The sequence below is a fragment of the Budorcas taxicolor genome, chromosome 1 (assembly GCF_023091745.1).
Source record: "Budorcas taxicolor isolate Tak-1 chromosome 1, Takin1.1, whole genome shotgun sequence".
NCBI classification, from domain to species: Eukaryota; Metazoa; Chordata; class Mammalia; order Artiodactyla; family Bovidae; genus Budorcas; species Budorcas taxicolor.
Window position 1 is genome coordinate 130832238 of NC_068910.1, and position 13039 is coordinate 130845276.

At 36.7% G+C, this 13039-nt stretch overlaps 1 protein-coding gene across 1 annotated transcript in view; it reads left to right on the plus strand.

The window, feature by feature from the left end:
* The window catches only part of EAF2 (ELL associated factor 2), a 33063-nt gene that overhangs the window by 1792 nt on the left and 18232 nt on the right, over positions 1 to 13039 (plus strand). Inside the window, exon 2 of the mRNA XM_052648667.1 lies at positions 9675 to 9769. Within this exon, the coding sequence (XP_052504627.1) occupies positions 9675 to 9769 (95 nt within the window). The remainder of the gene's footprint in view (positions 1 to 9674; positions 9770 to 13039) is intronic.

A 13039-nucleotide genomic window follows, 5' to 3' on the forward strand; every position in this document is an offset into this window, starting at 1 on the left:
ACCCTTCTTTACCACACTTTATCTAGTGAGACAGCTAGTGCTGGCTGTGCAGTTTCTCTCCTTCAGTTCCATTTTCCAAAAGTATGGTAGAGTTTTATCTGGTTTCTCCACACCTTTCTCTCAAATAATATCTTCCTTCTCCTTTCCTCTTCTTTCTCAGGTTTCCAGTCATCATAGTATTAATTTTTTAAATTGTGTTTTAAGATTATACACATTTGCTGAAGACTCAATTTTCCTGACACTTGGCTATATCTTTTTAAGGGCGTAAAACCCAAATTTAAGTGAAAAGCGCTTTGCAGATGCCTTAAAGTCTTTTGTTTATAAAAGTTCTCAAAACGCTGGAATTGTGTCTTTAGAATCAGAGTATTGGATGATCCATTACAAGAATGAATATAAACAAAACAGCAACGGTAGTAACCACAATAAACCCAGGTGTTTGAATGTACTTTTAATCCTGTGGAAGACATTACAAAGGTGTTCAGCCCTTAGTTTTTTTCTTGTTGAAGCAGACAGAACCTTTCTAGATGTATTAAAATAAAACCGGTCATTAACCTTGCGGACTGGTTTACTTCCCATGTGATTCATACCCCATTAAGGACACAGAGTAAGTGATGAGACTTATTTTTAAAAAATTATGCATTTTCTTTCTAGAAATCAAAAATGTTTATTATTTTTAATTATCACTACTGTGCATAAAGATATGTTTTTTCTGAAGGAGATTGATGGAGAACTGTTTCTATTTTTAAAAAATATATTCATGTTTAGGCTCAGTAATGAAGTAGAACAGAAATACACACATAATACATTAATTTCAACTTTTCTATTAACTATGTAATTTAGAAAATTCACTTTAAATTGCTGAGCTCATCTTATCTATAGAATGGAGCAATAAATTCAGCATTCTCTCATTTTTTATTAAAATTATGAAATATTCTTAAATTGATAGATATGTGAAAAATACTGAAAAATATTTTCAGTATCAGTTTTACATAATGCTCAAAGCTTTCATTTATCCCCTAAATGTAAATATCTTTATAATCTTCTAGGGATTTTAACAGTTAAGGTTGTGAAATACATATTAAAAGTATTATAATTTTTAAGAATATATATTAGCATTTTTAACTAAATAAAAACCATTTATTTATTTTAAAAGTTTTTATTGAAACAAAATTGACATATGTTAGTTTCAGGTGTCCTATATAATGACTTTATATTTGCATACATTATGAAATGATCACCACCATAAATCTAGTAACCATCTGTCCCCATACAAAGTTATAATAATATTATTGACCATGTTCCTTATGCTCAATACTTGTTTATTATGTAACTGGAGATTTGTACCTCTTAATCTCCTTCTGGGTTGGCCTAATTTATAACAAACACTCAAATCATTGTGACTTGGAAGAAAGTCAGTCAGTTCAGTTGCTCAGTCGTGTCCAACTCTTTGTGACCCCATGAATCGCAGCACACCAGGCCTCCCTGTCCATCACCAACTCCTGGAGTTTACCCAAACTCATGTCCATTAAGTCGGTGATGCCATCCAGCCATCTCATCCTCTGTCGTCCCCTTCTCCTCCTGCCCCCAGTCCCTCCCAGCATGAGGGTCTTTTCCAGTGAGTCAACTCTTCGCATGAGGTGGCCAAAGTATTGGAGTTTCAGCTTCAGCATCGGGCCTTCCAATGAACACCCAGGACTGATCTCCTTTAGGATGGACTGGTTGGATCTCCTTGCAGTCCAAGGGACTCTCAAGAGTCTTCTCCAACACCACAGTTCAAAAGCATCAATGCTTCAGCACTCAGCTTTCTTCACAGTCCAACTTTCACATCCATACATGACCACTGGAAAAACCATAGCCTTGATTAAACAGACCTTTGTTGGCAAAGTATCTGTTTTTAGGTAATTGGGTAATTATGCCTGTTCAATGCACTTAGGTTTTGGAAAAACCTAGATGTGAATTCTGACCTTCACTGCCTATATATGTAATATAACTTTGGGAACATTCTCTGAGTTTTCAGTCTCAGTTTTTCAAATGTAGAATGATAATAATAGCATTTACATTTCAGAATTTCAGAATTAAATAAGACAGTATAAACAACCTAGCACAGTGTTTGGTACATGGTAGAGTATAAATAGTAGTCACTGTTATTCTTGAAGGTTATATTCAAATGTGTATGAGGAGTGCCAGTATATGTAATTTATTTAGACTTTCAGAAAGCATTTATCAGGGCTTGGCAGTAAAACCTACCAAAGATAGTCAGCATGTGGTAGGGAAGATGTGGGGTGCTCTATAAATGATAAACCAAATGCTTAACTGCAGATGCCTCACTGGGTAGAAGAGTTTGAGTAATAGGACTCACTAGAACAAGTGCTGAATTTGGGCTAGCACTGGTTTTGCAATTTATATCCAGATAAGTGAATAAAGATTGAAATTCCTAAGTTTGTACATGACACCATTTTTTGCTGTCATAAAATGATGAGCTCATGGACAGTGACTGCAGGAAGACTGTGAGGCACCGAGTGGAGCCATTCCTAAAAAAGTGGTAAGCTTTGGTGTGAGCAAATATTCGAGAGGACACTAATGAACATATGATTAAAATCATATTTACAGTAATGTTCTTCTGATTAGTGTAGTATAATGGAAAGGGTATGTGTTTTGGAGTTAGTTGATTTAGTTCAAATCTTAGGAAATAAATTTATGATACTAATTGTGGGCTCCTTTGTGAAGATACTGACATTGTGTGATGCTACAGCCAAAACGGTCAAAAAGTAACAGAAAAGTATTGAAAACAAAACAGGAAATGTTTTTCTACTCTTAATGTGGTATAAGTAATTGTGTTGTAAACTTGAAGAAAATAATACAGGCAAAGGAAATCCAGAGAAAATAAACAAATGATAAAATTAGTAGTGGGGTTTCCAAACCAAGAAAAACTGAAAGAAATAAACTTTTTAGTCTGGAATCATAGCAACTTGAACATTAGAAAACATATGCAAAGTATGACATGAGATTATTCAATAAATTCTGTAATTTTAGAGCTCTGTTTAACCCCATGAAACACAAAAGTTGCATACTTTAAAAGAAATTTATTGTGTGAGGTAAATAAAAAGATAACACTTCTTAATATAAACAAGTAAAAAGTGGAATTTATTAATTCCAACAGTAATCATTAGAAATGTAGATTCAGAGTAGTTCAGAATAGTGTTGATAGACTTATTGGTTATAAATTCCAGCTTATCATTAAGCAAAGCTACAGGTGTGTTGAGTACATTTCTGTATGTTATATGTATCTCAGATATTATAGGCATTTATTCATAGTCTTTTAAGGGCTTGTGAATCCCTTGAAATTGTATAGTATTTGATATATTTTTTCATAAATGCATTTTTATGCAAACAGGATCTATAGCTGGTCTATAATTTTCATCAGATTCCCAAAGGGACTAATGACTATTGCTCATCTCCTATCTCTAACCCCCAGACACGCATATATACAAAAGTTCAGAGCTGTGGATCTAAGGCAAACAAGCCATATAATATAGAAGGGTAGAGTATAATATAGAATGGTGTGGTCACTCACCTAGAGCTAGACATCCTGGAGTGTGAAGTCAAGTGGACTTAGGAAGCATTGCTACAAACAAAGCTGGTGGAGGTGATGGAATTCCAGCTGAGCTATTTCAAATCCTAAATGATGATGTTGTTAAAGTGCTGCACTCAATATGCCAGGAAATTTGGAAAACTCAGCAGTGGCCACAGGACTGGAAAAGGTCAGTTTTCATTCCAATCCCAAAGAAGGGCAATGCCAAAGAATGTTCAAACTACCATACAACTGCACTTATTTCACATACTAGTAAGAATATGCTCAAAATCCATCAATCTAGTCTTCAGCAGTATGTGAACTGAGAACTTCCAGATACACAAGCTAGATTTAGAAAAGGAAGAAGAGCTAACATTTGTTGGATCATAGAGAAAACAAGAGAATTTCAGATAAACATCTACTTCTGCTTCTTTGATTATGCTAAAGCCTTTGACTGTGTGGATCACAGCAAACTGGAAAATTCTTGAAGAGATCAGAATACCAAACCACCTTCTCTCTCTCTTGAGAAACCTGTATGCAGGTCAACAAGCAACAGTTAGAACCAGACATGGAACAACTAATTGGTTCTAAATTGAGAAAGGAGTACATCAAGGCTGTATATTGTCACCCTGCTTATTTAACTTATATGCAGAGTACATCATGCAAAATGCCAGACTCAGCCAGATTCATAGCCCTTAAAAGCTTATGAATAAATGCCAGACTAATGGCAGAAACTGAAGAGAAACTGAAGAGTCTGTTGATGAGGGTAAAAGAGGAGAATGTAAAAGCTGGCTTGAGACTCAACATTTAAAAAAAATTAAGATCATGGCAACTGGTTCTATCACTTCATGGCAAATAGAAGAGGAAAAAGTGAAAACTGACAGATTTTATTTTCTTGGCCTCTCAAATCACTACAGATGGTGACTGCAGCCATGAAATTAAAAGACATTTGCTCTGTGGAAGGAAAACTGCCAAACCTAGATAGAGTATTAAAAAGAAGAGATATAACTTTGCCCCCAAAGTCCATATTGTCAAAGCAATGATTTTTTCGGTAGTCATGTACAGATGTGAGTGTTGGATAATAAGGAAGGCTGAGTGCTGAAAAATGGATGCTTTTGAATTGTGGTGCCGGAGAAGACTCTTGAGACTCTCTTGGATTGCCAAGAAGATCAAACCAGTCAATCCTGAAAGAAATAAACCCTGAATATTCACTGGAAAACTGATGCTGAAGGTAAAAGTCCAATACTTAAACTTGATTCAAACAGCCACCTGATGCTGAGAAAGATGGAATGCAAAAGGAGAAGGGGGAGACAGAGGATAGATAATTACATAGCATCACCAACTCAGTGGTTATGAATCTGAGCAAGTTCTAGGAGATAGCAGGGGACAAAGGGGCCTGGCGTGCTACAGTCCATGGGGTCACAAAAAGTCGAACACAACTTAACGACTGAACAAGAATAATAGTGGCTTGAGTTTCTGAGTTATCTTTTACTGGCTTCATTACTTAGAGGAGTTCACCATCAGTAAAATTTGGGTGAGAATATTAAAATCAAAATGTTGTGAAGATCGAAAGTAATGATATATTGTAAAGAAAAAGAATCAGTTTTTAAACACCAAAATAGAGATTATAGATTTATAGCCTACTGGCAGATTTTGACTTTACAGATGTTTTGTTTGACCCCCACAGATGTTGTTTTAACATAAATTAGTTGTAAATCCTAAAAATCAAGATCCTTTATACAAAAATATGGATTACGAGTGTCATGTTGGTTTATTTCTCTTCCTTGGTTTTTATCTCATCACAACAAAAATTTGGAACAAGGGACTAAACCCCATTCCAGGCACACCCAGGAGAGCTCACAGATACGCTACAAAAATAACCACAGAGACTATTCCAACTCCTGCACATGTACCCTTGGCACATAGTGGATACAGGCTAACCACAGGCACTTCTTCAAGTAACCTTAGGCAGCTAGGAGCCCTTTAAGTGTTCATAAATATTCTACACATACATATATCTGATCATAACAGATGAAATTATGAGAAGACATACACAACAGAGTCTGTTGTTATATAACTTGCAATTGCCAGTTGGCCTTGAGTGTATGCGCGTTTGTATTTCCTTTCCTTGACTGGTGGTGGGTACAAGCCCTATTTTGCACTGGGCACAACCAAAAGGAGGAGACAGGAAGTATGAAAAGAGGGAAGCCAACAGGGATGAGGAAGACAGCTGCTTTGGGGTCAGCCTGCGCCCATGTCTTGGGAGTGTCTGTCTAACAGAAAATCTGTCTGCTTGAATGGAACTGAGCTATAACTTGTCTGTTGTTTTAAATCCTTTAGTCCATTGTTCCAAATTTTTGTTTTAGAGATCAGCTTGCATCCTTTTTGGATAGGCCACCCCTCATTGCTCATGCCCAACTTCTTACCTAACACCAGCTTCTCTTTTGAAAAAATCAGATGACTTGACAACAGTGAAGGAATTCTATGTCAGAATTATTATCAAACATTAATGTATACTGATGTGAATTGGTTTTAAGAGATTTCCATATCTTAGTTTTATAAACTTACTGATTTTTAATTGGAGGATAATTGCTTTACAATGATGTGTTAATTTCTGCCATATATCAACAAGAACCAGCCATAGGTAAACATATGTCTCCTCCCTCTTGAACCTCTCTCCCACCTCCCATCCCATCTCAACCCTCCAGGTTGTCACAAAGCACCAGGTTTGAGTTCTCTGTGTCATACAGCAAATTCCCCTGGCTATCTGTTTTACATATGGTAATATATATGTTTCCATGCTCCTCTCCCAATTTTTCCAACCCTCTCCTTCCCCCACTGTGTCCACAAGTCTGTTCTCTATGTCTGTGTCTCTAATGCCACAGTGCAAATAGGTTCATCAGCATCATTCTTCTAGATTCCATGTATATGTGTTAGTATACAATATTTGTTTTTCTCTTTTTGACTTATTTCACTCTGTATAACAGGCTCTAGGTTCATCTACCTCATTGGAACTGACTCAAATACATTCCTTTTTATGGCTAAGTAAATTCCCTTGTGTGTATATAAATATATCACAGTCCATTCATCTGTCCATGGACATTTAGGTTCCTTCCATGTCCTAGCTATTGTAAATAGTGCTGCTGCTGCTAAGTTGCTTCAGTCATCTCCGGCTCTGTGCAGCCCCACAGATGGCAGCCCACCAGGCTCGCCCGTCTCTGGGATTCTCCAGGCAAGAACACTGGAGTGGGTTGCCATTTCCTTCTCCAATGCATGAAAGTGAAAAGTGAAAGTGAAGTCGCTCAGTCGTTTCCAACTCTTAGCGACCGCATGGACTGTAGCCCACCAGGCTCCTTCGTCCATGGGATTTTCCAGGCAAGAGTACTGGAGTGGGGTGCAATAAATTCTCTGCAATGAATATTGGGGTACATATGTCTTTTTCAATTACGGTTTTCTCAGAGTATATGTGCAGGAGTGGGATTGCTGGGTCGTGTGGTAGTTCTATTCCTAGTTTTTTAAGGAATCTCCATAGTGTTCTTCATAGTGGCTACATCAATTTACATTCCCACAAATAGGGCAGGAGGGTTCCCTTTTCTCCACACTCTATCCAGTATTTATTATTTTTAGATTTTTGGATGATGGCCATTCTGACTGGTGTGAAGTGATAACCTCATTGTAGTTTTGATGTGAACTTCTCTACTGATAAGCAATATTAAGCATGTTTTCATTGTGTGTATTAGCCATCTGTATGTCTTCTTTGGAAAAATGTCTGTTTCAACTTTTTGATTGGGTGGTTTGTTTTTCTGTTCTTGAGCTACATGAGGTGCTTGTATATTTTGAATATTAATACTTTGTCAGTTGTTTCATTTGCTATTATTTTCTCTCATTCTGAGGATTTCACCTTTTGTATCATTTCCTTTGCTGTGCAAAAGCTTTTCAGTTTAATTAGGTCATACATGTTTATTCTAGTTTTTATTTCCAATACTCTAGAAGGTGGGTCATAGAGGATCTGCTGCGATTTATGTCAAAGTGTTCTCTGCCTGTATTTTCCTCTTAAGAGTTTTATAGTTTTTGGTCTTAATGTTTAGGTCTTTAATCTAGTTGGAGTTTCTCTTTGTGTTCTTTGAGGTTTCTAAGCTTGTTTAGTATGTGAAATACTTATATCTCAGCACCCTAAGTTCCATCTAGGTGATATATTTTAATGACATACTTTAATCCAAAATGAAAGCTTATTTTAATTTCTTATGAAGTGGCAGATTTGGTTAAATTTACACATCTTTTAGTGGTGTATATATCCATGAGAAACTCAAGCTGTTAAAATAAATAAGCTTTCTTTAAAGTTTCCCCATGAATATGTGTTTGCTGCGTTTTCATTCATTTCGTATTCTGCTAGCATAGCAGAATTCCTTGGTTCCCTGTTGCTCAGAAGTTAAAGAATCTACCTGCAATGCTGGAGACCAGGGTTCGTTCCCTGGGTTGGGAAGATTCCCTGGAGAAGGAGATGGCTACCCACTCCAGTATTCTTGCCTGGAGAATTCCATGGACAGAGGAGCCTGGTGGGCTACAGTCCATGGATCACAAAGAGTCGGACATGACTGAGCGACTAACTCTCTCACTTTTCCACAGGACAGCAGACAAGCGGTAGTAGGAGACCAAGGTGGTTTAAGAAGAATTTAGGGGGAAACAAAAACCTGAACATAACAAACTGTGGAAAGCTCTTGAAGAGATGGAAATACCAGACCATCTGACCTGTCTCCTGAGAAACCTGTGTGCGGGTCAGGAAGCAACAGTTAGAACCCTGTATGGAGCAACTGATTGGTTCAAGATTGAGAAGGGAGTACAACAGGGCTGTCTGCTGTCAATCTGTTTGTTTAACCTATACACTGAACACATCATGAAAAATGCCAGGCTGGATGAGTTACAAGCTGGAACCAAGATAGGTAGGAGAAACATCAATAACCCAGATATGTGGATGATACCACTCTAATAGCAGAAAGCAAAGAGGAACTAAAGAGCCTCTTGATGAGGGTGAAGGAGGAGAGTGAAAGAGCTGGCTTAAAATTAAATATTAAAAAAAGTAAGATCATGGCATCTGGCCCCATTACTTCATGGCAAATAGAAGTGGAAAAGGTGGACGTATCGCAACAGATTTCCTCTTCTTGGGCTCTAAAATCACTGTGGATGGTGACTGCATCCATTAAATCAGAGGACAGTTTCTTCTTGGCTGTAAGGCTATGACAAACCTAGACAGTATGTTGAAAAGCAGAGACAGTACTCTGCCAACAAAAGTCCGTATAGTCAAGGCTATGATCTTCCTGGTGGTCATGTACAGTTGTGAGATTTGGACCATAAAGAAGGCCAAAGAATTGATGCCTTCGAACTATGGTTCTAGAGAAGACTCCTGAGAGCCCCTTGGATTGCAAGGATATCAAAGCAGTCAATCTTGAGGGAAATCAGACCTGAATACTCATTGGAAGAACTGATGCTGAAGCTGAAACTCCAGTATTTTGGTCATCTGATATGAACAGCCGACTCATTGGAGAAGTCTCTGATACTGGGAAAAACTGAGGGGAAGGAGAAGAGGGCTTCAGAGGATGACGTGGCTGGTAAGCGTCACCATTGCAATGGACATGAACTTGGGCAAACTTTGGGATATGGTGAGGGGCAGGGAGACCTGGCGTGTTGCAGTCCATGGCGTTGCAAAGAGTCAGACATGACTGGGCGACTGAACAACAACAAAAACCTGAAAGTTGAAAATGTTCTACTGATAGTTGGTTTTAGCAAATTGTGAAGACACTGACATTATTTCATTTTTAGCAGTGGAACATCTTAGTTTGGATCATCTTGATATAAACAGATTCTAAGGGATCATGATGTTGAGGCATACTGTTTTAGAGTGTAGTTATTTCTTTTTTTTCTCAGAGTTATATATACAGAAAAACTGGATTGTATTCTATTTATTTTTAATATCAAGACACTTCTAATCCATTTTAATTACTGGCTGCTGGAAAATGATTTATCACTCTGAAACATGCTCATTTTTTGATATCCACATATTTAGGTATTCCATCTTATAAAAACCTGTATCTGTATCTATTTTTAGATGACTTCAAACCTGCCTCTATTGACACTTCTTGTGAAGGAGAACTTGAAGTCGGCAAAGGTGAACAGGTGACAATTACTTTACCAAATATAGAAGTGAGTATATATATTAATATTTAAACTGAAGAGATTTTTAATAGAATTTTTACTAAATTTAAATGAAAATAATTGCACAGTTAATATAGTGATGATCAATTAAAGTAATTAATAAGTACAGCAAAGCAAAAAATCTTAAACTGTCTTAAATAAAACAATCTTAAAATGCTTGAAACGTTAAAGTTTACTTTGTAATTTTCAAGAACTATCTTATTAAATGATGTGAAACAATTAGAGATCTAAACATATTTATTAAATCACTATTATGAACCAGATTTTGTACTACAAACTAGCAATAATAACATATCCTCTGCCACCTAGTCCTAATCTGTTATAGCAGACAGGCACATGAACATCTAGTGCTATAGATTAGAGCACTGATAAAATTCTGTTTAAGCACGTGAACATAAGTAAATGCTCTGCCTGGTAGAATCTTGAAAGGCTTCACAAAGCAGATGCTATTTGGGCCAAGACTTAAAGGACAAGTGGAATCTCACCAGTTACAAGAGGAAAAAATATTCTAGGCAAAAGGAACAATATGTGAAAGGTTTCTGTGGAGAAAGGACTAGAATTTTGTGACTAAATGAATGCATGTAGTAAATTACAGAATGATGAAAAATGATTGATATGAGACTGGAAAGGTAGATTGGAATCAGATTATAGAGAATCTTTTAGTTGTAATATAGAATTTGAAGTTTATCCCATAGGTATTAGAGAACCATTAGAGGTTTTAGAGTTCTCCTGATGGCTCAGTGGGTAAAGACTGTGCCTGCAAATCAGAAGTCACGGGAGACAAGGGTTTAGTTCCTGGATCAGGAAGATCCCCTGAAGAAGGGAATGGCAACCCTCTCCAGTATTCTTGCCTGGAAAATTCCATGGACAGAGCATAGGTGGCAAAGAGTCTGAGCATGAGTTAGTCATGACTGAGCGACTAACACTTAACTTTCAGAGGTCTTTAAGCAGAGAAATAACATGGTTAGATTTGTGCTTTAGGAGTGATTTTAGCAATAACTTAATTAGGGAATGGGTTGGTAAAGAGAGATACTAGATCAGGGGGCCTTTACCAAAAGTTTTGCCCATTTCAAAAATCTTCAGATGTTATCAAATACTGTTTATATTGTATGCTCTAGTTTTCTCAATCCTTGAGTTAGAAATTTCTCAGCATTCAATGTTTCTTTTATACTCACTTGATCTATTCTCAAAGAAAACCAAGATTGTAAATTTATAGTTTAACATAGAAAACACCAGACTTTCTGAGATTTTTTTTCCTTTGTCTTGTTTAATTTTTGTGATAGGAATGGTTTTGTGCTAGTTCATCCACATTCTCTTATATACAATTATGAAATGGCTTGTCATGGTTAGAGATATAGCCAGTAAGCTCTCTATCCTCTATCCAGCCTTCCATCTTTTTCTTTTTATCAGCCAACACTATATATTGAGACCTCACTTTTATGTCAGACTGTATCAGTTGGTGCCTTTGAAGTTTTCCCTAATGTTAATTAAATTCATGGGGGCATTTTATTTTTCTCATATGCTCCCTTAGAAACTGAAGGAAATGAAAAATAGAGTTCAGTGTGAAACAGTGTAGATAAGTAAGGCTTTGCTTTACTCTGTTATTAAAAAGTATTCAGATTCTGGTGTCTCTAAAATAGTTAGGAAATTAAGTACCCAGTAATCTAAGGCTTTTTTTGCTTCGTGAGGTTTATTAAAGAAAAACCTAAATTTAAAATTTATTGAAAAACATCAGGTGTATTTTCCCACATAATTTGTTGAAAATTTATTGAAAAACATCAGGTGGTTTTTCCCACAGCACAGCAAAAAAAGAAAAAAAAAAAAAGAGGTAGACTAGATGTGGTAGGTGTCCTAAAAAAATATTACTGTTTAATGAGAAAGATAGGAGATAATTGACTAAAGTTTCATAATGTAAGGACCATCATAAAGGTATACACAGAATATTATGGGAGTACAAAGAAGGGATCATTCAGCCTGGAGAGGGAAAGGAGACATTGGGAATGCTGTCTTGAAAGATGAGTTGAAATTACCCAGGGGAAATAAAGAGAGAAGGACTTCTTAGGCAGAGAAAAGAAAGATATGGGCTACAACAAAGCAACAAAAAAGTCTGTTACATTTGAAGAACTACATATAGGCCACTATGGATAGGTAAGAAAGGGTGCCTATAAGTACATAGTGGGAGATGGAAAGATATTTAGGAATCAGATAAAGAAGGGCCTATTGTGTAATGCGAAAGAATTTGAATTTTATCCTGTACTGTGACTCTCACATAGCTGGAATGGAAAAGAATTGTTAGAATTACTGTTTGCTAAGAGCAGGTTTGTTTTTTTTTTTCCTCCAAGGCATACAGTCTGTAAACAATTGTGAATAAGACTCGAAATATATTCTCAAATTTTGTGGCATTTTCCTCCTTCATTGGGCTTCCCTGATAGCTCAGTTGGTAAAGAATCTGCCTGCAATGCAGGAGACCCCAGTTCAATTCCTTGGTTGGGAAGATCCCCTGGAGAAGGGAAAGGCTACCCATTCCTGTATTCTGGCCTGGAGAATTCCATGGACTGTATAATCTATGAGGTCACAAAGAGCTGGACACGAATCCCTTTCACTTTTACTTTCCTCCTTCATTAAAGAACTTTAGGTAGGAGCTTTACATTTCTTCACTTTTCTTAATTTTGTGGGTATTTGTAGAAATGCTTTATTAGTTTGAGGCATTTAGATTCTCCTATTTTCTTTATCAACTTATTTTCATCACCTTGGTGAAAATGCCTAGAAGCTTGGAGGCATTCCATAAAATAGAACTTTTATTATTCTTTTAAGAATACCTTAAGATTCTGGTAGTTCTTTGATAGGGTGAATTTTCTCATTTTCATTTCTCTAGGTTTTCTTTGATAGTATCAAATAGAAGAAATGAATAAAAATGAACAGTTAAGGGAGTTAGCACTGGGCATTTACAAGTCTCTCATTTTTACAAAAAGCTCTATGTTTGACTGCTATAAAATTTCAAAATGTTGAATTTTGAAAGGATAAGAGATACTTGACTGCTAATGATTTGTCACTGGTGCTGTCTAAGTCTGGGATATGTTTAGTGTTATCTTGTGAGGTACTTTTGTGGGCTTCAGTGAAATAGCCCACAGGAAACTTCCAGCTACACGTCATATTATGCAATGAATGTATGTCTAATGGTTGCTCAACAACTCCAGCTCTCAAACCCTGGACATGTGAGAGAGTTCCATATGTCTGATGGCTACATGCCTTTGACTG